Raw genomic sequence first — 26,219 nt, 5'->3', positions numbered from 1 at the left:
TTGCATGTGGGCACTTTTATAGAATTAGGTTTCAAAATCCAAAGTTGGGGGGGGTGTCTAAGTAGAAGTTAGAAGAGAAAAGGAAGAAAAAGTGTGGGTATATTACAGCTTATTAGTTGGAAATAAATTTAATGGATGGAGGAGGGGAGTTCGCAGTGTTTTATTAAGCCTCTATGTTGGCTTCCTGGCTCTCCACCCTTCCCTTTATGTCTACTAGAGTTTCCCCTCCATTTTTATACATCTGATTAAAGCAGGGACTCTAAGGTCTAAGGTGACATTGAGATGTGGTGCTAGGCTGCGTGGGACAAGGCAAAAAGCTGGGGTCTAGTCCCAGCTGCCCATTTCTAACTTGCACTGTAACCTTGGTCAAGTTGCTTCCTGCTCTTGGGCCTCAGTTTCCTCTTTTGTACAATGAAGGAGTGGAATGAGATGATCTTCCAAGTCCTTTTTGACTCTTTAACATTGAATGGAAGAAAAGAAGGGGGGGGAGTGGCCTGGCAACCATTGGTGCCCTTGAATGCATTTTGCAGTTTCAACCTGTTTCTCTGATCAGAGAGATCAGGTGTTGTCGTCCCCACCTCCCCCCCCAAGAAAAAAAATGTGCATTGTTTGTTGCTTTATTAATTGCACTGGACTTGTCATAGCTTGCAACCCAGATATTTTTGTACTTTCAGATAATTTAATTTCAGGGATCATCATTTATAGGGTGATAACGAATATCTGAAGCTTTTTCTTCTTGTCTTCCTGGTGAGACAATTCAAAAAGCTAATGAAATTACAGAGGAAAAACATTTCCAAGCAAATTCAGGAATTTGTGATGTACCCTTCTCCCTCCCCGCCGGCTGGGAGAAATAGTATTTAGTTTTATGGTAACTGGTCTGTCATAACCCTCAAAGCCTGCAGTTTGCCCTCCCTGATTGTTTGTAGACATGTTTTGGTCGCTATTATTTAGTATAACCTAGCTTTTGACTTTGTTTCAACGTTCAGTGCAGGAGCGGTTGGTTTATTGACATGGAAACGAGGATCTTGTTTACCGTTACCTTAAAAGCTTTGTTTAGGTAACGGCCATTCACACCCAAAATAGTACCCTAGTCTTCCTAGAGGACTTGTAGATACAGTAAGTAGAGCTGTACCTAACTAACTAATGTTTTAATTTTTAGTAGTTTCCTTTTTTTGTTTGTTTTTAAAAACTAGTTGACAGGGATGTGCAAAAGGTTGGGATTTGCCATACTTTTCTTGACCCTTCCTCTCCTTTGGAGATCTCGGCGTGTCGGTTTTGCACACCAAAGACCGTTGTGGTATAACACGCTGTTATCGCGGCACCAATCCAGGAGTTCTGAATTGGCTTTTAGTTTTGCAATTTTAGATTTTCTTTAATGCTGCGCTTTCTTCACCGCCCCCTTCCCCTCCAGCTCGTGTCCTGTTCCTCTACCGGTCCCTTACCTTTCACCGCATAAAGTCACTTTTATTATTGCAATTGTGTGCCGGTCAGCTAAAAAAAAAATACCTTGGGACATGTTTATTAAAAAAAGACATACCTACCTTGCCTTTGGTCAACAGAATGGAAAATCCACACCTGTTGTATTTCTCTTGTAGACAAGCTCTAGTCAGCGCTGAACACACCTGTAGATGCAGTAATGTTAATCTTTATGAAAAGGGTAGTTTCCTAGATCGAAGATTTTTGTCTATTTTAGTTTTTGAAAAAGTAATCTCTCATTTCTCAGGTGATGTTTAAAGGTAGAAAACATGCTGCAGCTTTTTATGAGGTCTGTAGACTACCTTAAAAAAAGCAGTAAATCCTTGTATGGCTGGAGTCCTGGGGATATAAATTAGGGAACAGATGAACTATCTTTGGTGTGCTTTTTAGCCCCCTTCTGTGCTTTTTCCCAGAGCATTACTCTCCCCCCACCCCCATGGCAGAACTGAAAACAAGATTCAGATTTACATTTTAAAAGGGGAAAATTTTAATATGAAAGCCAAAGCTCATAAATAAATAACTTGTAGCAATATTCATGCCACTCTCCGCACTGAATTTTACCCAAAGATTTGTGACATTTAGAAATCTAATGAAAACCAACAATGGAAATATTTTTTTTTATCCCTTCCTCTCCATAATACCCATCTAGTAACTTCTTTTTTTTTTTTTTTTTTTTTTTTTTTACCTCAAACCAGTCTGTTAGATTCCAGTGCTTTTGTGGGAATTGTTTTGCATTTTAAGGCCAGTCTCTTATTGAGAATCATGTGCTCTGCAAGTGTCTGATCTGGAATATAGAATGTTTTTCCATTTGGGCTGATAGTGGAGAGGGAACACCCTAACTGTAAACTAGATCCTGACTTCTTTTTTCCAGTAATTTTTTTTTATCCTCTCCGCATGATGGCCTTTCTTTTCTAACATGGGATTACGTTGCTCATAGATCCCCATGCACCATGGTTTTTAAATCCAGGTCAGTTATGCTCATGTGCTTCCTTTTTTACTTATTTTTTTGAGAACCAAGTCAGGCTCCACAGTTTTTGACACATGCATTCTTTTGAGGTCTAACTACAGAATAAATTATCTTTTTGATTAATCCTAGGTAATCTTTCCTTTTGCTACAACAAGTCAGTTAATTCAAGCAGAGCATTGTGTTGGATGTCTGTGGGGATTTGGGGGGATGTTCTTGATTTTTAAATTTTTTTGGTATCCCCTTCCCCTCCTGTGTTGTTCAGTTCTCACCAGGGAGAAGAAATGCTGTTTGGTTACTTACTGCTGGAAGATACTTACACTTAATTTGCAGGTTATGATTTTTTTTTTCAATTATAATGATGCTCCCATCTTTTCTCCCAGCCATGCATTGCAAATTAGATGCAGGTACCATTTTACTATTCAGTGTCTGTGGAAGAGAAGCTCTTCTCTAAATAAGAACACATGCGATCTGGTTTATTAAGAGCATCACACATTGAAATACAGACAGGATAGGACTTTTCAGTAAGTCTAGCTATGTTTGTTACATTTTGGGAGGGATGGTTAAAGTTTAGAACAAACGTTAAGGAACTTTGGAATTGCCTGAAAAGTTATAAAAGCTGGGTTGTAAGCCTGAGAAATGAGTGATTAATGCTTAGGTGATTAATCATATTTTTTTTCTCTCCTTAAAGGATTGCATTGACTCCTGTTTTTCCATTTTTCTTCAGATTGACCCTAAAGTTGCATTTCCTCGTCGCGCGCAACCCAAGGTAAGTAGGAGAATCGATAATAGGATTTTAGCACTCAGAGATTGTTGCTAAGGATTTCGGTTTTCAAACAGGGATTGGCAACCAAGCGAACGGTTGAAACTTGGTGCATGACTTCAGGGTATCATCAGCCTGTGGCTGTGAAAGTCCATGCAAAATGCTTTGTGAGCTAAGTGTGGGTCTCCTCGTTAGCCATCCCAAGGTGGGTTCTGAGCAGTTGGGGGCAGGGGTAAGTCTGTTCCTTAGTGGTAGCATATGGCTCTGCCTGTTGCAATGTTTGTGTAAGCATTGTATTTATTTTTTAAGCATGGCTGAGATTGTATCAAGAAAAGTTGAACATTTTCTTGTGACTCTATTTTGGAGGGAACTCTTTTGAGGCCTTACGAGTTGGAGTTTATGGAGAAGAGAAGAATTTTAAGTAAACAACTTGTCCTTTCTTGGAAGCAGCAACTTTGGAGAACTGCAAACTCTTAAATGAGAGAGACGAGGCAATGAATGTCTCGGTTTCAGGTTGGTTGGTTAAATCAGGGCACACTTGAAACCAACCGTGCTTCTTATTTGTGCAAGTACTGGTTCCCAGCTGGAGAAGTTTGGAAAATGTTGTAACCTTGTAGGAGTGGTACTACAAGACTTGCTTAAAAAATTAAGATAGGGCTTCACTTCTGCAGAAGTGTGTAGCTAACATAGTTTTCTCTGAGCTTGCCAGGTGTAGATATAAGAATGTAGCTGCAGTTAGCTTAAGGTTAAATTTAAAGGGCTTATGGCTTACATGTTAAATTTACACTTTAATTATACTTTTTTCTTTTCTGCATAGCATAGGAAGAAATGCTTTTTGCGTTTTTTTTTTTTTTATCTTGTGGTCTTGGGACTCTTTTAGTGAAACAGGAAAAGTTGAAGCTTCGTTTTTATGGGTCACAAAGGGAAAGGGCTTGTGGCTTTAACAAATTCAGTTTGTTTCTGCAGGCGCTGTCTTCCAGAAGTGGAATCTTTTAATGGTTTAAAGGGAGGAATGGTTTTGCACATTATTAAGAAAAAGTTGGCTGTATTTTGAGAATTTCAGGTCTGCAGCCCACTGTGAGATTCCCTCCCTGCCTCGTAACTTCTTTTTCTTCCTTTCCCTCTCTCTTTCTCTCTCTTTCTAGAAAGAAGCACACATCTATAAGTAAATATATTGAAATATTTCCTGAAGGCATTTTTTTCTAATGCTTAAGCAAATAATAGGAATTAATGAATCAAAGAGGCTAGATTATTTCTGTACTTAGCACAAACTTTGGGACTGTCTTAACTGTTTTTTCCCAAAATGTTGTTTTCCACACCAAAATGTTTTCCAAAACATAAATGTTGTTTTCCAAACTGTGTATGATCCTTCACATTTCAGAGGACTTCTCAGAATTATCTGTATTTCCCATGTTTAGTAGAATTGCTGTTTTTTCCATAAGGGTGAATCTTTGAATTTCCAGGTTAGTCATTTGATCACCCAGAACTAGGGTCAGATTACCCTAGAGGGAACCTGGAAAAATCCCTGAGTTGATCAAAGCATGGTGGCTCCATCTCCCTTCTCCTTTGCTGTTCCTTTGTCCCTCCCCTGCCCCCCACCCCCAACTTTTTTTAAACCCCAGGAAAGCAATATTTCACTTTAATATATTATGGCATTTGGTTTTTTAGTAATGCAGTCAACTTGAAAATGAGACGGAATACTTTTCAAGCTTGTTGAAGCATGTCTTCCCTGCTCACTGCCCCTGAGTATGGCATACTTATAAGTGATTTGTCAGACTTTTTTTTTTTTTTGATGCCAGGAAGTAGTAAATTGGTGGGCACAAGCTGGGTGAGGGCTGTGCTGGCAAAGCCTGTCCAAGGGGATGTAAATTGGTTGGGGATGTATTTGACCCCACAACCATCTGGGATGAGGCGATTTTCTGCAAGCTTGTCATCAAGTTTGTCAGCATTAAACTTGTTAAAGCCCCGCTTCTTGGAGATAAAGATTTTCTGGTGGCCAGGGAACTTGAACTTGGCCCTGCAAAGTGCCTCAGTCCCATGCTTCTTGTTTTGAAGCTTGGTGCAGATGGACATGACGACTTGGCCTATGGGGACCCTGGCTACCTTACCCTGGGGCTTTCCGAAGGCACCTCGCGTACCTGTCTGGAGTCTCGATTGGGGACGGCACGATGTCAGACATGACCATCAGCAGGAAGGGGCTGTCTCCAAGGTCCCTTAAGGCAATGCATACAAGCAACAGTCTGTGTCCACTACCAAGGAGGCCACAGTCTGCAGCCACTGCAGACTGGGCCGCTATGGGGAAAGGAGAATAGTTGGCTTAATTGGCTACAGAGAATGGTCAGACTTTTAGTTGTGAGTTTCATTAAACAAGCTGGGGGAAGACATCTTTCCATGGAAATTCTAGGGATTTAATAATACTACCTTACTCTTCATGCCACCCTTTACTTTAAAAAGGAGTTTCCCATCCATTGTCTTCACCTGAAGCCCTGTTCTGTTGCATTTGATGGTCATCTCAGCAGATTACTTTTTTGGTCTCAGTTTGTTCATCTGTTGAATGGCCATGATGATAGCTACTCTCTTGGAGAGAGGTTGTGAAGAATGCAAGAAGTGGTACGTGTTAACTCACCATCACCATCATCAGCGTTAACTGTTGTTGACTTCGTCGTCACCATTATCAGATGCTGTAGCCAGTCGGCGGCCTGGGTTCAGTTCTTGGTGCTGCCCCTCATTAGCTGCATCAATTTGGACAAGTCATTTAACTTCCCTGAACCTCAATTTCCCCATCTCATAGAGTTTTTCTGCAGATTAAATAGTTGAATTAAGGTAAAATGCTTAAAACAAGACCTGGCATATGGAAAATACCAGATAAATGTTACCTGCTACTTTTACTACTACTTTTATCAGGCCCTCACACCAGTCCTGTGTGAGGTCAAATAAAAATAATGACACTAATTGAATTTCTGTGCCAGGCACAGTGCTAGAGCCTTTATGTGTATTAATTCATCTAGTCAGCACCACAGCCCTGTTAGGTGGATGCTAGTATTACCCCCATTTTATGGATGAGGGAACTGAGGCAGAAACAGCCGACAGCCTGGCTCCAGAATGGGACCCTTTACCAGAGTGGTGTCCTGTGGGGTGTCGTCCCTTTGTTATGAAGAGGAGGTGGAGTCAGGGCAGGGGGTGGTGAGCAGCAGAACCACCACAGAAGCCCGATGTCACCCCTCTGTGCCCTTTGTGCCCTCGGGGGCATCCTTTTGGATTAGGAGGTTCTGAGGTTGCTCTGACCCCGTGAGGCAACCTGGTAATTGATAGGTGTGCGTGATTGGGAGTGGGGGCAGACTGCGGGTAAGTGCCTTCTTGTCTAAGTTATTTCCAGTGGAATTTGAGCCTGGCCACCGAGGTTTCAGACCAAAGTTAACGTTAGGGGCCAAAAGCCAGCTGACAGGAGTAGAGAATTTGATTCAAGCCTTATGTATTTATTATTTACTTATTTTCCCTTCCATGAAACGCATGTGTGTGTGTTAGGGCCACAGTGGCGGGGTGGACTGTGCTTGTGCTCGTGGGCTTGGTGAGGAGCTTGTAAATGATATGTCAGCGTGTGTTTCTGTTAAAATTCATCTCTCTGCTTTCTGGCTGTCCCTCCTTGCTGACACTCGCCAGAGAAATATTCTATGGAGGTGTTAAAACAAGACTAGTGGAAAGAAACTGTAACTGAATACGAAAGAAAACCCTCAGCGGTGAGGAACAGATTTCATATTAGTATTGTCATAATATTCTTTAATGTATCGTATAAATAAAAATCTGTCTTGCCCGGAATCTCAATGAGCGACCAGAGGAATGGTTCCGAATCCCCCGGTTCATCATTCCCCTCTGCGATGTAAGTGTTCACATCTCACATGAAGTGTGATGGGCCTTTATTACCTAATAAAGGGGCGACTCTTTGGAGACTTGTGGCCGTTAATTAGTGAAGTACCGTTTGATCAGAAGATAGGTTCATTTCATATCTTCCTGTTTCTCCTGATGATGATTTCATCTTGTGAAATATGTAAGAGGTTTTCTCCGCTATCCTTTTAAAAATTAAAGTAGCCATGCTATACTGAAAAGATGACTTAATTTGAAGCCATTGGAGAACTGAGGATGATTAAGATCAGTCACATCATGTCCTTTCTTTGGTCCCTTTGGGCAGAAATAGTAGCTGCCTGGAAGAGTTTTGCTCAAGCATGTGGGTTTTTTTCTGGTGTGGAGAAACTGAGAGACACCCTAGCATCTTGTGGCAAGAGTGAAACCTGGGTGTCGCTCATCGTGTGTCCTAATTATCCTTGCATATGATACAGCTCTCCCACTGCCCCCAATGTCTATTTCTTTAAAGTTTTTAGAGGCCAGAACATTATCTGTTGATTTAGAGATAGCTCATCCATTCAGCCTAATGGCCTTGGGTGAGTCACCCAAGCCCTTCCAAGCCACAGCTCTCTCCTCTGTAAAATGGGCACGGTAACAAAGCAGCTCCCCGGCAAAAGTCTGCTGATATTATTTTTATAGAATTAAAAAAAAAATTATAACGGTGTAAAGGACCTAAGAGAAACCTAAATTGGAATGTAGAGTTCCTAATGACAGGGAATTGTTGATGGTAGGTGTTCTGTGACTGTTTGTTAAATGAATGAATTTTGAATCCTGCTTGCCTTTTTCACAGCTGAGTCAGCCGGGAGATTGCCCTCAGGCTCACACTGTGGAAGGGTTGAGCCAGAAGCCAGGTTTTCCTGTTCCGGGCTGGTCCTCTGACGTGGCTGCAGGGCCCTGGAAGGTTGTCTGGGAAGCACAAGCGTTGTACACGCAAACCTCCTGTTGCGGGGGGGCGTGGCTTCCTCGCAGCCTCTCAAGGGCGAGGGGTTTGTTTTCCGCATCTGGCCTTCCCTGGCTGCTGTGGATCGAGTCGTGCTAGCGTCTTGCCATCTTGGATGGCAGCTGTCATCTCGGCAGCCACAGTTAACTGGCCTGCTGGTGGGTTTCTCTTCCCCAGCAAGGATGTGGTGGTGTGTCTGCAGCCCTTTTGAACAGCAGCGAGGAACTTGGAGGATTAGTGGCTGAGCCAGTGCGGCACCTTCCTGCCTTCTAAGTCAGCAGCAGGTGTCAGCTCAGGGAGGTGGGGCACCTCGTCCTACAAATGTCCTTGCTGTGGATTTTGCTTTTCCTCTTATGCTTTCAGTTCAGTGTTAAGTTCATTCTACCAAGATGCTGAAGCTCCTGTGTTCTATGTCAGATGTTTTTTTGTTTTTTGTTTTTGTTTTTTTTGTTTTGCAGACAGGTGAGACTCCTCTGAAGTCGTTGGGGTGCCCCTTAAGGCGGCTTCCATTCTGCATGTCCTGTTTTGTATTTTTAAACCCAGCCAGTCTGCGGCCGAAAGCCCCGAGAACACACGAGGGAGATGTAGTTCATCATCTGTCTCCTGTCGTTTGTTCTGGTGTGTTCATCTAACGAAAGCCTGGTTTATAGTTACGACTTGCTGACTATGTGTATGCACCCACTTTTGGGGGAGGGGGTGGGTTCAGGAAATCCTCAGTGACTTCCTGATGCTCACTGAACAAAATCTAAACTTCTTAGCCTGGTAAAGTCCCTCATCTGTATGGGGTGTGTTTTTCCAGCTTCTTTTTTGACTCTTCTACCTTTTGTTGCCTTTAAACGGAGTGTTCACCCTTTTCAGAACAGCTGCCCTTGTGGATGGCTGCCTCTGCATGTCTTCTGCACCAATCACACCCTGCTTTTGAAGCCTTTTCCACGAAGCTGTCCCCACTCTTTCTTGGAAGTAATACTTCTTTCTCTGGATTTCCACAGCACTTTACCTTTTCTTTGGTTGTGACTCCTCCAACAATAATAATATTAGCTAGAAAAGCCTTACTGAGCACACCCCCATTCTCTCACTCATTCATTCGCCAACCTTTATTGAGCACCTGTTATACGCTAGATAGTTTGAGGCCCTGGAATAGCGTGAAGTGGAAGATGAAGTCCCTGCCTGCAAGGAGTTTTCACTCTGGTGGAGCAAATAAGCCACGACGAATAGATAAATATATAATACGGCATCAGTGTGGAAACCAAAGCAGCATAAGTGATGGTAGGGCTGGGAATGGACCATATCTTTTAATATCTTTCAGTCATTCAGTAATAGTTTACCAAATTTCTGCTCAGCTCCAGGGACTGTGTTAGGTACATTGTTCTGATTTTTATGGTTATTTAGGTTCATGACTCATCGCCCTCCACTGGACGATAAACTCCAAGGGCAAAAGCTTATTTTACTAACTAAAAAAAAAATCCCAGCTCTTTAATACTGCACTTTGCACATCATAGACATCCTTGATTATTTTTAGATAGAATAAATGCAGAGTGGCAAAGCAGACACCATTCTTCAAGGATTTTACCTCCTATGGAGGAGGGGGACTTGCTGTGATCCTGAAGAGGCTGTGAGAGGCACAATAAGAGGGGTAGAAACAGCATTTAGAGGGAGGAAGAACTAAGGAAGCTTTTTGGAGGAAGTGGTCTTTGCCCCAGATCCTGACGAACTGGTAGGAAGGAGGACTATCAGGAACGTGGTGTGGGCTCAGGACCAGCCAGGTGAGGTGGTGCAGGTGTAGCAGAGGGTGTGTGCTGCAGAGTAGTCTGGGCGAGCGAGGCTTGGAAGGGCCAAGCTGTGGAAGGCCTTGAATGCCAGGCAAAGCGGACGAGTTTGTGCTTTATTTGGCCGGTGCTGGGGAAGCTGCTGTGTGTGTGTGCAGAATTACGGGGATACTCCGTAAGAATGTGTTAAGCCCTTTTGGACCAGTATAGAAGCTGGGGTCGCCGATAGGACCGTGCAGTAGCACGGAGAATGTCCCACACTGGGCTTGTGGCTTAGGCTAACTCATACGGTGTTCTCCCTGGCTAGAGGCCATTCTTCAGAAGCGGTTTTCTTGTTGGCAGATACCACTCCTGATCTTCAGAGTGTGTGGCAGCCGATGAGGAGCTTGTCAGTCCTTTGTCATTACCTTCTACCTTGCCCTCCTCTGTGGCACGTGGAGGCAGTGGCCCACTGTGGTTGGTCCAGGTCGAGGGCAGGTACCCCCTGGTGTTCCCCGTTTTCCCTTTCTTTTGAGGAGAGAGAACACCAAACCCCCAATCATCTGGAAAGTTTTTTTCAGGGTGGGAGCCTGGTTGCTGTATTTCTTTTAGTTTGAGATTTTGAGTAATCAAAAAAAAAAAAAAAAATCCTTAATCAAAATAATAGCTGTCACTTATTGCAAGGTAGTATTTTATAGGCAAAGGATGAAGCCTCTATCTCCTTTAATTTGATCTGTAAAACATTCCTTTGCAATAGTTGGTATTATCTCCATTTGACAGATGGGTAAACTGAGGCCCAAAAGGGTCAGGTCTGGCATTTGTACCAAAGTCTGAACCTCAAGGCTTTGTTCCTTTAACTGCTAAGCCCCACTGCATTCATTATGAGTGGATAGATTTGAGGTTCTTCCGCTTGGTCTGACCGCTGTAAAATGCTAAAGCTGAAGAATAGGGTTTGCTGTGCTCCGGCCAGGAAGCTTCAGGTTGCTTTCTATTGCGTGTTCTCTAAGAGTCCTGTTCAGCTAGTTAAGTGCCACTTACCAGCTATGGAAATTTGGACCAATTGCTTAACGGTTTTGTGATTTTTTTAAAAATGGAGATATCAGTAGTACCTACATTGTAGAATTAAGGGGAATAAATGAATTAATGCATGGGAAGTACGTGCCCACAGTGATACCTGCACATAGTGGGGCAATGTAAGCATTAGTTATCTGTTACTGTCCCCAAACATGCCACCCCCCACCCCCCCTCCATCACAGGAGGACCTTATCTAGTAGCTCCTAGGTTGGCTGACGCTGTTGCCCCTTTTAGGGATGATGGATGGAGCAGCAAGTTGAGATTTGGACAATTCTCTGCCAGTGGCTTAGCCTCCTGGTTTGAGCCTGGCTCTTAAGGGGGAGATGGCGTGCACCCTTTACCCCGGGGATGCTTGATGGGCATTACGAATTCATCTCCTTTTCTGACTCGGAGGCCTGCCTTTTTGCTGTCTCTGAGAGTGAAGTCCTGGGGAGCAGCTTGGGGACAGCTGAGACACCACAGTGGGAGAGGTCTCCCCGTGAGCCCTCGTTTTCCTCGTCTTGGTCTTTATCTGCCTGGGGGTAGTTCTATCACATTCATTTGTTTGTCATTGGCTGTGACAGGCAAGTTAATGCTAATGGATTCTTTTTTTAGCCTGTTGTCTGGGATGTTTCACCCAAATGTTCTAAAATCTAAGGCATTAGGGGAATGTGTGACTCCTATAGAAGGGGAGGAGGGCCTTACATTTAGTTTGGGGGCAAGAGTGGCCAAGGAGGGGATGTTGGCAAGCACAGTCTTCTTTTTAGGAAATCCATTCAGAGCTCTAAATTGCTGTTCCTGTTTCAATTATGTGACAATTTCAAGGGTTTAGAAAAGTCTGATAAAACGATCCTGATGATGCAGTCTGGGGAGAGAGCGCTTCTGAAGCTCCGGGAAAATGAATTCCTCGGGGTCAAGAGTGTCTCCTTCTCGCCACCTTGGGCCTTCTTTCCTCTGGGTTTTTACATTTTTATTGTTCTGAAGGGCAGAAAACGGTAGGAATGTAGTCAGGCCTCCATCCATATCCTCCACCAAAATGAATTATTCTCTTTGGGCAATTGGGAATAGATGGGCCACTCCAATCTACTCCTGTTTTCTCACTCTCTCTCTCTTTTTTTTTCCCCAGAGCATAGTTTGTGAGTGTAGTGATTCTGAATAAAACACCAAAGAGAAAAGACTCAAGGAGGGGAAAGGGGAAAGAGTGAAGAGGGGGGTCCTGTGAAAGTTTTCCTTTTCACCAGTCAAAGCTTCTGGTAGTTTCCCAATGACCAGACGTATGCAATGGAAGCCGGCTTTGGGCTGCCTACGGAACCGAATGCAGAAAGACCTAGTGTAGCAAAATGTGATTTTGAGCGACATTAACGAGGTGACTGTGTGGGTGGAAGGGACGCAGCATGCTAGCACAGGAGCGGTTCCCAAAATTCGCCCTCGGCCAAGCCTGGGTCCCTCTGCCTGCTTGCGTGGGTGCGTGTGCGTTTTTTCTGATGAAAGTTTTAACACCAGACCCTGCTTGGTTTGCTGCAACAGTCTTCACCCTAGAGAGCCCAGGTGTGGCAGGTTCCATTGTGTCTTCCCACCTGCTGAAAAATAGTTTTAAACCAGGAGGCGTTTTGTTTTACCTTCCGGGTACCTGCTGGAGCCCAGGTGGGGATAGCATACGAGGCTGACATCACAGAACTGGGCACAGATGGAACACGACAGCCAAGAGCATGAAAAGTCAATACTCTCATCGCTGAAATGGATTCTGGGAGCGGGATGAGAAGACCTATTGGAGTACGGCTTTTTTTTTTCCTTTTTTTTCCCATCGAGGTCCTAGACTGATAGCACTTCATATTGGTGGTATAAATGGAACCTTGCAACAACTGCTTCTTAAATATTTTAGTGTCTTGGAGAGAATTCTGTATTTCCATGTTGCACTTGTGCAATAATTTCCACTGACTCAAAAAAAAAAGCTGCGACATTTCTGGTAGATTACCTGGTAAAGAGGTGAGAAACCTGGGTGTTGCTGATTTACCCTGTAGGAATTTGGGAGAGCCTGGCTCTGTTGTCACCCTGTCTGTGAAATGAAGCTGGTCTCTTCCATCTTGTTCTTCATTGTGATGTTGGAGTGCGTCTTCTAACCAGTATCGAGCAAGCGTTTCAAACATGACTGTGAGATCTCAAGAAGAGAAGCTAGATGGGACCTGTTGGAGGGGGGCGGGTGGAAATACAGAGGGTGTTTATTGTCATATACCTGTTTTCTTTATCCCCATCAACTCAGTTCCCTATGGGATATCTCTCAGTACATCAATTTTGTAGCTGAAAGCAAACAACAACAAAAACCTTTTAAACTTAGACACACATAATACTTAATACAAATTAACCAGTAGGTTCACCTTCTACTCCACCTGGAGAAAAAGGATCAAATTAGGATGCTTGATCTAGGGAAAAATTGGAATGGATTCTTCACAAGACTAGTGCATGTATATATTTCCTCTTCTGTTTTCAAAGCAGATAATTGGTTTTAGTAAGAACTTCTGACTTGATTAGGGGGCCCTTAGGAAATTAAAGTGTGTTTGAATTTCACAAGTACAATTTTAATTATACAAATTTTGCATTTTTCACTGGGGAGCCAGGTTCAGAACTTGTTTTCCTGTACTAATAGGGGTAGTAAAGCTGATTATGGCAGAATGCCTTACTTAAATAGCTTTGAAAATAAAAATCTGTGGATTTGATCAGTTTTCCCCTGCAGTACATGACGTTCAAGTTAACGTCCATACGTGTCCCATATCCTTGTTAAAAATGATTTTTCATTGGATCCACACAGCTATAGAACTGACTGACAGAGTGGAGGGGGCCTCATTATGAATTTTTCTGCTGTACTTGCTGAAAGAATTCAATTAAAGTTCTTTGGAGCATAAGTCCTGCCTGAGCGGCTTGTGTTTGGCATGCGGCCACGTTACCGTGTTGCTATTGCCTTTATCGCCAAATCATGCTGTTTGTTTGAAGCCTGCTCGCGCCCAGCGTTAGTTCTCCTAGCTACTGCCCCTCTCCAGCAGGACCCCAGTGGATTAGAGTAGATGGTACCTTGGAAACATTCACCTGAGTTCTTCCCCAAGCTATAAAGAGATGTTGCAGTGAGGACGATCAGACCCCCTGGGCATCCCAGGAGAAGGACTGATTGTGTTAATGGGAAATGACGGCTTTCCAGGGCTATCCAGATGAAACCTCCAAGTGTCGGGCAAGTGCTTAGTGGGTTTGAACTCAGGCATCTTCAAACATCCCTCTGTGCAGGGGCTTTAAAGAGCCGCCTAGAGACCAGCTCCTTGGGCCCTCTGGGTCCTTGTCTTAAAGAGATATTGGCAGGAGAGCTTGACTAGACCGTTCGTTCAGGAAAGAGAAATCATGTCAGCAGCTTGTGAACAATTTGGTGTCATACAGGTTGGGGGCTGAGAATGTGGGCTGATAAAGCTCTATGACCCCCCCATACCCCCACTCCTCATTTTAATCATTGACTTTATTATTTTTATTACTTTCTATAGAGGTGTTGGAGCTTTTGTGTTTATAAGTGAGGACTCTGGAACCACCATCTGAGTTTGAATTCTTGCTCTGCCACTTCCCAGCTGTGTGACCTTGAGCAAGTCATCTAAGTATTCCATGCCTTCATTTTGTCATCTGTAAAATGGAGATACCGAAAGTACCTCCTTCATGGGGTTGATGTGAGGATTGTAAGAGTTATAGATAGAGTGCTTAGATTGGTGTCTGGCGCATGTAAGTTCTGCGGATGTGTGAGTTATGGTATCGCTGAGGAAGAGGATCTTCCTCTGATAAGTTCGGCAAAATGCTGTCTGCCTTAGTTGGAGTGTTATGAGAGCTGTGCCTGCTGCCTTACATATTGTTTCTTTTGTGATACTTGAGAAGTGCAAAAGAACACACACACAAACATACACATATGTGTGTGTACATATGACTTCAGTTGAGTTGCAGTGTAATTGAGATTCAGACATAAGCACTTGCACTGTATTAAATGAGGCACGTGGCTCATTGGACAGGGCACAGCCTCTAGAGTCTGAGGGCTCTGGTTTGAATCTTGTTGCCGACACGAACTCTGAGACCTTAGAAAGGTATCTAAGCTTTACCGAGCCTCAATCAGTTCTGCATCTGAAATAATGGGATCATAGAGTTGTGGGGATTAAATGAGACAGTATAAAAAAAGCACCTAGTGTATGGTTGAGTCTCAGCAAATGTTAATTTCTTCCCTCATAACCAGGGATTTTTTTTTTTTTGCCCGTCTTGAAAATGGTAAAGATGCAGTGTTCTGGTTTTGCTGGTGATGAGGATACCTGAAATTGCTAAGTCCTTAGCGTAGAGAAAAGCAGACCACAGGGGCAAGTGTTGTTATCTTTTATCTGCATGCAAAAAAGCTGTCTTATGGAGTTTGTTTCACACACCCCGAATTCCCATGGGTGGGGAAATAATTGTATTAAGTCAGGAACCTTAGATAATGTGCACAAGCCTTTGAAGATGCCTTTGTTCTTTTGACACACGGTGGCGGCTGTCAGAGGCCTGTGGCTAGATGGTAAGAGGTTCAAGGTTTGGGGGACTCCTTAGAAGGAAGGAGTAACTTCAGGGAATGAAACCTATGAGGACAGTTGGGAGGGAGGAGGGAGGGAGTTGGGACGGAAGGTAAGTGCTACCTTTCCCTAGAACCTTTTGCTAGAATGAATTGGGAACACGTAACATTACGTTTTGATCTACATATCCCTGAGCTCTGATGTGTAAGCGGGAGTAAGTTTGGCAGAATGCCCAGTGATGGCCACAATTCCTGGTTACCGACTTGCGGGATCCCTGACCTCGGAGATGGACTATTGGGGTTGGGAATGCCCCCAGACGCCTGAGGACGTTCACAGTGTGTGTGTCCAGGCCTCTTTGCTCACTTCCAAATTAGCCCCCTCCACTGTCTGTCCGCCCAGTGAAATTTATCAGGTGTTGCCAGGAAAGGAGAACAAGATTATGGTTGTAAGTGGATCCTGGGCCTGGAGGTGGAGTGTGTGTGGATGTTAGTGTGTAGAGGGTGGAAAGAGAAGGAGAAAAGGGGTGGCTGGGTGGAGGGAAATAGCAGTAGATTACATTGACTAATTATCGGGAAAAAGCCATATTTGCTGCTCCATTAGGTGATCGCTAGGCTATGAAGCCGTTTATTGTAATTAACACAGAAACAGCAAGTAAGTGTTGGATTTGGAGTTGAGGGTCTCCAGACAGCAACCACCCCCCCCCCCCCAAACACACACACACACCTCCTGCATTTCCCTGTGTTCACTGCCCCCCTTCATTATCCTTTGGGGTAAATCTTCGGAGGGCTGTGGTGGGATCTTTTGCCAGTTTTCTCTTGGTTTATTTTGGCAAGTAAGGAAGCTCTGTTACCGCATCTGCTTTTGAATCTTCTGTAGGGGTTTTATGTTTTCTAAGAATGGGAGAGGAGGAACAAACCCATGCCGTCATTGCTATTCTTGCCACGGTCATTTTAATTTCAGTGCATGAAGGTGGCAGGTTACGCATCCAGGTCCATGAAGTTACAGACCATGTGGAGTTGTGATTGCTTTCCTTGATGATTTCTTGTTCAAATCAGTGGCGCTCTTAATTTTCCAGGTGAAGTAAAAAGAAAATTGGAGACTCCCCTCCCGCCCCATGTCTCTCCATCCAGGGTTTTCTGAGCACGACTCTGATTTGGAGGGTTAATATTAATTAGGAGCCAGTTTAGACCTCTGTTGCTTGATGAGAGAGCTTCAACTGTTGTGACAAACGCTCCCTTTTGCATATACCTGCTTTTTGTGTGACAGTTTCTGGGTTTCAAAGCCAAAGGAATTTAGGAATTTGGGGGCTGACTCCTGAAGAATGCAACCGATTCTCTTGGGTCATGAGGGAGGCACAAAATGAGAGAGCAGAGCAGGTCTGGGTTCTGAGGATGCTTTTCTGCCTCTCTCTGTCCTGGTCAGTGTGGGGCCTTGACCAGCTGCTTTCTGCCTCGGTTTCCTTCTCTGCAAGTGAAGGTCATCTCTTTGGCTTTCTCAGGGAGGCATGACTCATTTCCTTAGTTTCCAAATTGGGTGTCACTTGAATTTCCCTGAGGTGAGTCCCCAGTTAGTGCCAGGTAACAGGGAGGCACTTCATTTTGTGCTGAGCCTTAAGATCCTTGCTTCCAAGCTTTACCAGTGCTGACTCAGTCCTTTTGGGGAAGGTGGCAGAAAGGAAAAGGACGGAAAGAGCCAGCAAGCCTCATTGTAGTGTTAGTGGACAGGAGACCTAGAGAGGAAGAGACCTGCTTCCCTCAGGTTAGATCACGTTAAGGATCTTTGTTCTGTGGTCTGTGGGTTTGGGCTGATTTCCTTTTCGATGGACAGTTTGGGGCCGCAGAAAAGACAGCTGACCATGGGTGTGTGTGAATGCTACAGGTGAGGCAGGAGAGACCTGGCTTCTGTTCTTAGCTAAGTAAGAACTGATTAGCTGAACATGACCTCCGGCAAATCGTCTTGTGGCTGCATGCCTCAGTTTCCCTATCTTCGCCTGGGGGAGAATGAGGGAGTATGTGGTAGGAAGCAACAGCACTTAGAGTTTCAGAGACTAGGCTCGGGAGGCAGGTAGTCTTAGGATTTTATCTCTGGCTGGACAATTTCCTAGTTGCATGATCTCTCAACTAGAACTTAACTTTGCAAGTCCTTGGCTTTCTGATCTGCGAAGTGGGAATGATGTGTGATAATGCCGACTTTTGTTCTAGGGATGGCACGAGATGGTGATTGAAATGCCCAGTGCAGGGCCTGGGAGGTGGTGAGCACTCTGCACCTGGGAGCAGCTGTCACTGTTAACAGCCCCGTGGTGTTGTGACGGCAGGTGTCTGAGATTTCAGTCAAGGTGTGGGCCAGAAAGGCTCACATCAAGGAAACATTTGAGCTGATTTGGGCAGAGCTTCCTACAGAGGGAGAGAGAGGTGGTCAAGGAGGGGAGGCTTGTGTGGCAAGTGGGAGCTGAACCTAGACATTGAGGTGCCCCCGGCTTTGGGTGGGTGCTGCGGATGAAGAGGGGCTCAGCGTTGCTGAGGGTGTGCGCCGGTGGCAGGGAGATCTGGGATGGTCCCTCCTGCCAGCGTGATCTCCGGGCTGCAGCTGCGCCACGCAGCTTCATAGTGTAGGGGACTGGGGTCTTCCCTGTGTGACTTCTTCACCACTTCACTGCAGAAGAAAGGGAGGGGGACCAATTACCAAGCGACGTGGAGGTCTACAGTAGTTTTGGGGAACCCACGTCTGGTACTATCTGAAATTCAAAAGCCTTGCTTGACTGAGGCAGAGCTGATCAAAGGCCATTTGCTATTTCAGAATGTTCTTTGTTGTGTTTGGCAGACAGAGTTCTGCCTTTTTATTGCTTCCTCTCCCTCCTCCTCCTCTCGGTGAAATGGTTTTATGTCAGCCCAGCAGTGAGGGACTCCACCAGCACCTGTTGGCCATGCCTTGCGTGTGCAGCTGGAATGGTTTGAACCGAGGACAGGTACGTGCCCTTTTTGGTCCCTGCCCACATGGAGCTGCGGATAGCAGAGCTTGTGGGGCAGGATGGCTGCTGGGAAGGGGCGGCAGCTGCCGTCACGTGTGTCTCAGCTTCGTTCTCAGCGTAGGCCTGATTAGGGGTGGGAGGTGGGAGACACCTTGGAGGTTGTTACTGAAGGGAAGGTGGAAGGAGGGGGCACAGAGGAAAGCAGCTTGCGGGGAAGGGGAGAGAGGGAGTGTATGTCAGCAAGCACGGCACAGCCAAGTACGGCACAAACTGCAGGACAGACCCTGAAGGGACAGAGAACCAGACACAGGACCTGCCCTGCATCTGCTCCCAGGACAGCAGGGGAGACGGTGACCAAACAAGGATGTGCACTTGGGTGTGACAGTGGGTGTGCTTGATCTATACCATCGGCAGCAGGAACACAGAGAAGGGAGCGGTCAGGACAGGCCCCACGGAGCTGAATCCTGAGAGGGGAGAGCTACTCCACGCTCAGGGAGCTGTGGGAACAGTTTAAGCAGTGTGGGTTTTGGGGATCATGGCATGTGGTTCCTCACGGGCTGGGGTGTAATGTGCAGAGGCATGTGTGGTGAGAGATTGATTTGCTTGTGGGGCGGCAGGTGAATGGAGCACCCATCCCGAGCCAGGCCATAGCCGGCGCGTGGGGATGTTATGAGGTGGACCCAGTCCCTGCCCTCAGGGAGTTTGCAGTCTGGCAGTGGGCACATTCATGAAACAACTTATTACATGGTCCGCCATTTAATTACAATGATGGTGGGAAATACAGGGATGTGTAGGGTGTTTGTAAGAGTGTTATAGGGAAGCCAGGTCTCCTACACGGTGCTGCTGGAAAGGCTTGCTGGAAAAACCACCTTGAAGCTGGGCTTGCAGAGTGAATACAAGGTTTGATAGGGAAGGGCGGGATGAGGGTGCTGGGAGAAGCCAGGGTGGCTGGAATGCAGAGCACAGGGAGGGGGAGACGAGAGGTGAGGCTGGTGATGGGCCAAGGCCGTGCTAGGTTGTTGCTCCAGAGTGGGGGGTTTTCTTCTTATCCTAAGGGATTGGGCAACCCGTTTAAGGGTTTAAAGACGGAAGCGAAATGATAAGTTCTGAGTTTGGAAAAGCACACCTTGGCAATCCTTGTGGAAGATGGCTTGTGGGTGCCCCCACAGATGTTGGGGAGATCAGTTAGGAAGCCGTTGCGGCTTGGAGGAATTCTTGGAGGTGGCGATGGGGACCCGTGGATGGATGTGAGAGACACTTGAGGATTTGCAGCCGCAGCTTGGTGGCCTGGTCCCGATGTCAAAGGTGAGCTCCAGTTTGCTCATCTTCTGTGTGGTAGAGGCTCCCTCCCCACCTCTGCAGGAGCCTGGGATGCTGGTGCCTGCGGGAGACACAGGCAGGGAGGCTCAGATGGGCCTGGCTCAGGAGTTTGGGTTGCACCCTCTTGGCTGGAGATCGCCACATTCTTGGTGATGTATCCCTATTGATAAAAGTTTTTTGAGCATGCACGTGCATACCTAAATGACATAGATGTACTACTGTGCTAAAATAATATGCTCCTCATAAATCATAGACAATTAATTAAAAAGAATGAGAATAATAATAAACATAAATAGAAGTCCTAACCCTCCCTGTTCTTTGGGGACTGTAGTATCAGGTCACGGGGGGCCATTGATGAGTTTTAGGCAGGGGTGGCCTGATGAGATGGGTGTTTGGGAAAGAGCTCTCTGCATCTGGGGGCCAAGAGAAGAGGCCCTTGGATGAGTTCTCTCCAGGCCAGGGGCCCATGGGGGCGAGGGGAAGGCGCTCACAGGGTCTGTCCTTGTGTATGGCTGGGTGTCTCAGGGGCATGAGACTGCAGTGTAATGTCCCCCCAGAAAGTCTTGGCAGTATCGCAGGAGGTGCTTGGTGTTTGCTAGTCTGTGTCTGCTCATCAGGCGGCAATTCCCCCATGGTCGGGGGTGGGGGCTCCGGGAGCACCGGCCTTGAGGGCAAAGGCCACACCTGCCTGCCAAGAGCCGAAGAGCCGGATTTTCAGATTCTGAGCCCACCTGGTCTGCCCTTTCCCTTGCGGCTGGTGGGTTGATAATGATACATACCTACCGGATGCCATAGGCTGACGTGGATCCAAAAGGTTGCAAAATGAATTATTTCTATCTTTGCCATCCAAGCGGTCCTCCGTTTACCCTCCAAATCCTTTCCAGCAAATTGGCATCGATGCACTCCCACTCTCGCTGGGTTTTCTGAGGCTAATTCCGTTCCAGCCCACTCCATTTAGCTCTTCTTCGAGCAGAACCCGAGCTAGGATCTCACCTTCCACACAGTGCTTTAAAAAGCCTTGTTTCCCAATATACTGCATTTCAGCCTTTCCCTGAGTGCAGCCGTGCTCGGTCGAGGGATGCGAGTCATTTTTACATGGAGAGGTGAGCAAATCAAAGGGAAGCTCGTTTTGCCTCGGTGAGGCCTTTTGTATAAAAAGGGCCTGGTGGAGTACAGCAGTCACATTGACTGACAACTGCCAGAACTACCGAGGGACAGTCCCGCTCCATATGGTAACCCTGAGAAAAGTCAGGGCCAACAGCGGACAAAAGACAACCCAGAAACCGGTGGCGGAGATAAAACAACCTGAAAATGTGTCTCCCAGTTAGTACTTGATGTGGAGTGAGGTCGAAGCGGCCGACTGAGGACATTGGCATTTCAAATTTGTCCTCACTTTTTCCCTGGCTTTATTTCCCTTGAGATGAAAGCAGGGAGAAGAGGAGCTACCACTCCCGGGTTTGGTTTCAGACTATTTTGGTGTCCCTTGCTTTATGACCTTGGGGTTTCGTGTCTTTGCTTGGGTGCATGGGGTGCGTTTCAAACAAAAAATGAGAGAGGAAGCACTCGTTTAGTCAGAGGAAGCTCTTAGAAACACCCAGAAGGGGCTTTGAGAGGATTAGAAAGCAGCCTGTAGGGCTGGTCCTGTAGTTGCCAAGGATTCTAGGGTAATAGGAGTGCAGGGGTTTCTGTTTCTTTTTGGGCTTGTTGCTCCTCAGAGGAGCCATCTGAAAGCAGTTTAGTCCTGCACGTAGAGACAAGGGACAGGCCTGACGAATTCCTGTCCCCTGCGCATAATAAATCTGATACTAAAGTTAGTACCAGCCTCCTGAGCCATAAGTCTTGCTGAGATGATAAAGAACTGTGTGTGTGTGGCCGGCTTGTCTTTCAGGATTGTAGGATGTTGCTTTATGGCAGATAAGTGTCCAGATCTCAAGTTGATTTTTTTATGACAACATTTCCTCTCTCTCCTTTCCTTCCTCCCTCCCTCCTTCCCTTTCTTCCTTTCCATTGGGGTGGGAGGATGGAAGGGGGTACAGAGAAGGGAAATATTTTAACTTGCCTTTCGGTTTTGCTTAAGTCACTGTCACTGTAGTAGATGTTCCTTGGGAATCCTTCTGAAGGTTTATAATTGAGTCTTTTACCTCAACAAGATACTATTCATCTTCTCTAAAGCATGTTACTTTATGCTCTGTGGAGGGGGAGAGGGCAGGACTTTTTTCGCTCCAGAAAATACTTGTCTGGAAGAAGCTTGCGGTCCAGGGCAGCTGAATGGCAGCTAACAACTTTAATAATTGAGGAGGCCCCTGGGTCCCTCAGAGAAAGGCAGCCCTTCTGGCAGGGATGATTTTGCTTTTAAAGTAACACGTTCACCTTTAACTGCAAGTGGCTGTGACATGAGGTTGTATTTAATTTTAAATTGCCCATGTCCACCAACTCTCTGTTACTCTTTAAACAATAAAATGTTTTTAATCTTCCTGCAGCTGTGTTCTCTGGGTGGGGGCTTGCCTTTTTTGGGAGAGGGGGAGCTCGTGTAAACTTTCCCCACTCCCCTTCTTTTCCCTTTCAAACTCAGGAGGACTTTTAGAAAGCCCTCTCCACTAGACGTGTACTCCCGACCCGGAAACCTTCTGAAGTGAGTTGGCTGGGACATTTGGAAGCAGGGGCCCTATGGGGTCAGTCAGTAGGGGCAGCCCCCGGGGCTGAAGTGCCTTCTTTGTGGGTAGAACCCATCAGGTCAGTATCACTGACTCTTTAAAGAGCCTCCCTGCTCCCGCCCCCTGACTTCAGTGGGGCTTAATTTGTCTGTTATAATCAGAAACAGATTTTGGCTCCTGATCCATTATAGATGTGTTGGAGATGGATGCCAAGCCTTAAGCCACTTAAAGAGCATGCAAAAATATATTTAGATACAGAAAGAGAGAGAGAGAGAAAGAGAGAAAGAAAGAGAAAGAGCCTCTTCCAAATCGCCCAGATCAAAAAATCCTGAAATGACTAAACACAACAACAACAATCCAATTCAGACCCTGAAAAAGCTTGGGAAGAGAAATTTTGGCTCCAGAATCAGCAAAATTGGTGTTCAATCTGGGACGAATTACACGGTAAAGGATGTTAAAAGGGTGCAGGACAGCTGTGCCCTGCCTGGAAGTGCCGCCCTCTGGGGGTGGGGTGGGGGGTGGTCCCCGGAGCCCACACTCCTTGGCAGTGGAAGTGCTGCCCCCTGGAGGCGTTCCCCAGAGCCCGGGGCCGCAAGCAGAGGGTGGCAGGCCGGTGGGGACGGCGGGAAGGCATTCACGTGCCCAGCAGGGCTGTGTTTCTATTGGGGATATCCTTGTGCGAGGAAATATTGATTGCTTTGTATTTGTAAACAGTCTTCAAAGGAACCGGGTGCCAACAAAAATAGCCGGCTTCAGGCGCATAAAATATGTTAGAAGAGGTTCTCCGCAGGGAGACCCATTGCTCTGATGCTCTGGATCAGCACGGCCCAGGATTTATTTTCCTTTTTAATTCTAAAACGGGGCCCGCTGAGTTGCGCAGTGTCCGAGGTATTGATTTCTTTTCATCCTTGTTGGATTTCCTTTTCTTCCTGAATGAAAGAGTCAGCTGAGTTGGCCGTGGGGCCCTCCCCCCCAGTGTGGTTGTCCTGATGACACTGGCTGCCCAGGTTCCAAGGTGGCTTTCCTTGTAGCCATCCTCAGGCTCGCTCCTGTGTCGGTCTGAACCCCTGGGAAACTTTTGCAGTTCAGCCACTGGCCTCCAGAACTTGCATCCATGTGTCTCTCACTCCAAACAAAAAATAAACCTGTGCGCTGTATGTATGTATTTTAGAGGTGTGTGTGTATGTATGTGTTTTCTCTTGGCAGGTTTGTTCCCTACAGCTGTGCTGCTGCAGCCGGCTTCAAAAACTGGGAAAAAAGTTTTTAAGCGCCTGTTTGGGGCTAAGGGTGGAAGTAGGAGGAGATGGGGAGATGTGGTTTGGTGTAAATAAGACGCTCTCTGACCCCAAATTTAAAATGCATTTAGTTGAAATATTGTAGGAGAGAGTTACTGAAAACAGGAAAGTTTTTACATTGATGGGACTCCTGTTTTTCCCAGTATAGGTTTTTTTTTTTTCAGTTGTAAAGGTGAGAAAGGTGGGGCTTTGTGATGTCACCCTGTTCCCCCACTGGGGGAGGGTTGTTGGCACAGGGAGCTCCCAGGAGGAGTTCAGGATGGCTCTTTTTGGTTGGCTGCAGGCCTCGGGACCATGGTTTTACCCTGTGCCCTCAGTCATATCGAGTTAAAACTGCCTTCTCTGCCGTGGGTGGGTCGGGGGCAGTTGAAGGTAATAATTTATTGAAGCTGCAACTCAGCAGTGATCAGTTTGGAGATTTTCTCTTCCTTCAACCCCTCCCCTTTCTGGAAGCTTTGTAAGAGAAAGGGAGAGAAGTTTTCTGTGCAGAGATTAGCTTTGGTTTTTCAGAAGTTTCTTCCTTCCCGTTTTTAGAAAAGTGTTTTTATTCCTCAGCTCAGACTCGCCTTTTCAGATAAGGATTTATCAACACCGTTGTAGAGCCGAGCGCAGAGGGGAGCTTGAGGGACTTGCACTTACTATATTTTCAAGGTCAGATAGCAGCAAACTTTCCGAGTAGCCCAGGCCTCATGTAAGGGAGAGTTCTTTGGTTCAAGGTTACCCGTTTTTCCCCTCCTAGGGAGAAAGCCTTTCCTTCTGTTTTCTTTTGCTGTGTTCTTCCAACAACTTAGAGAAAATAGATTAGCAAGCCAGCAAAAATCAAACAAATGAACACATAAGTTTGCAGTGGGTATAGGCAGGCTCTGTTGAGGAGACTAGTTTGCATTTTTTTACATGTTCACGTTGAACCACGTTCTCTCTGTCCTTCCTGGTTCTCTACGCCCTCTTAATACACACTCAGAAAATCAGAAAAAAGTTTAAAAAGAGGGGGCCACTTTTCAGGACTGAGGCCAAAGGAACGTATGCATAACCGTGTGCTATTAGCAGCACCCCTCAAGTCAAGTCATTTGTGGAATATCTGGGCACCCACAGTTGTGTCTGGGAAGTTCTCTAGTAGCAGCTGTTTTGAATTCTGTGGTATCGAATTGAACTTTTAAAACAGTTACAGGAACATCTCCCAAAAGGGGTGTTCCTGAGAATTTCTGTGTAAACGGAACCCTATTTTCCCAGCAACCGTCGTTACATATTTAGAAATGTTTTCTTTTCTTGTTGACCATCAGTTAGCAAAGGCTCCCAGTACTTTCTGTCATGTAGTTTAATTTCCTGAACAGGTGGGTGTTTGGAAGCACGAGGGGTTATTTTTCTCTAAAAAATACTGAAGGAATCGATACCTTTTCATTCTGCATGGATGGAGTGGGGCCAGGGACCCAATCTGTTTTATATCCCTGCTTTTCTGAGAGGGCAAGAAAAGGGTCATACTGTTCATATTAGCTAGGCAGCTAGCTTGCTTAGTTGCTTCCTTCCTTCCTTCCTGTCTGTCTGTCTGTCTGTCGGTTTTTTGACTGATACCTAACTCCTTGTTCTGTTTGCACGATTTTGAGAGAGACTAATTTTGTGTGGGCCAACTGAACTGGTAGCTGTAGTTTCACTTGTCTTTTAGCATTCAGGAGACAACTTACAAACAGATTGTTTTGAGCACAAATTTAAAATGTTTTTGGGGGGAAATTCTGAAGGTAGGTTGTGGCAATTTTTTTAGCGTTAGCCTCTCCTTGGTGGTTTGTGCCCTTGCCTTTTCCTCGAGGGTCGCTAATAAGAGCTACTGGTCTAAACCAGTGTCTCTGCGCATCATCGATTCACTAATTGCTCATAATCGAGTCCTGGCTTCCCCCCCTGCCGAGAGCACTTTTGTTTTCTCCTATTCTGTAAGGAATTGGACGGATTTCTGGAGTGTTTAAGAGGTAGCCAGTAAAAGTGTTTGGTGTGCCATTGTTCCTAATTGCGCTTCCCAGAGGGGACTGAATCGTTGGTTTTCGGCCTCCATAAACGGGGCTGCCAGGCCAGGTGACCTTTCCCACCTAAAACCGAGGGCCCTGGGGTTGCTCGTCTGAGGAAGGAGAGCGTATTACCACTATGGGCCTCGCTTCATCTGTTCCTTTCCTAAGGCAGAAGGACTGCCAAGTCCACCTGTCCTCTTTTTTCACGAAAAAACAATTAGGAAAGGTGTCTTTTTCTAGTAGAGCACAGGCAGCCACTAATTAAAATCCTTATGGAGGGTTACGCACATTATCAGGGTCCCACAGGTTACAGTGTCAACGCCAAGAGAACAGAGCGAGCCCAGGAACAAAGCGGGCCTGAAAGAGGGGCAGCCTGGAGAGAAACAGCTCGTACAGCACAGGGGTTTTGAAGCAACATTTCTCTTGGCATTGGGAATTAAAAAAAAAAAAGCAGCACTACTCACTCCATATTCATGTTCTTTATAGTACTCTGCAAATAAGTGGGCTTCGAAAAGCTCTTTTCTTTTTTTTTCGCTAAACCTTTATAAAAGGACCCTTCCCAAGGGCCTCACGAGGAGCCCAAGAATGCCTCCT

The 26,219-nt window shown here is 45.9% G+C and overlaps 1 protein-coding gene and 1 non-coding gene across 8 annotated transcripts in view; one reads left to right on the top strand and one right to left on the bottom strand.

Annotated features, from left to right (window-relative positions):
* The window catches only part of MSI2 (musashi RNA binding protein 2), a 392,076-nt gene that overhangs the window by 2,245 nt on the left and 363,612 nt on the right, over nt 1–26,219 (top strand). For all 7 annotated transcript variants that reach the window (XM_037810398.1, XM_037810396.1, XM_037810395.1 and 4 more), the window contains exon 5: nt 3,168–3,209. In XM_037810398.1, coding sequence (XP_037666326.1) covers nt 3,168–3,209 — 42 coding nt within the window. The remainder of the gene's footprint in view (nt 1–3,167; nt 3,210–26,219) is intronic.
* LOC119515083 lies at nt 5,400–5,534 on the bottom strand. Its single transcript, XR_005212977.1, has one exon. It is a non-coding gene; the product is annotated as a small nucleolar RNA SNORA70 (small nucleolar RNA).

Source organism: Choloepus didactylus, chromosome 18 (genome assembly GCF_015220235.1).
Source record: "Choloepus didactylus isolate mChoDid1 chromosome 18, mChoDid1.pri, whole genome shotgun sequence".
NCBI lineage: Eukaryota > Metazoa > Chordata > Mammalia > Pilosa > Megalonychidae > Choloepus > Choloepus didactylus.
The sequence above is the reverse complement of the archived record's forward strand: the minus strand, read 5'-3'. Positions and strand labels throughout refer to the sequence as shown.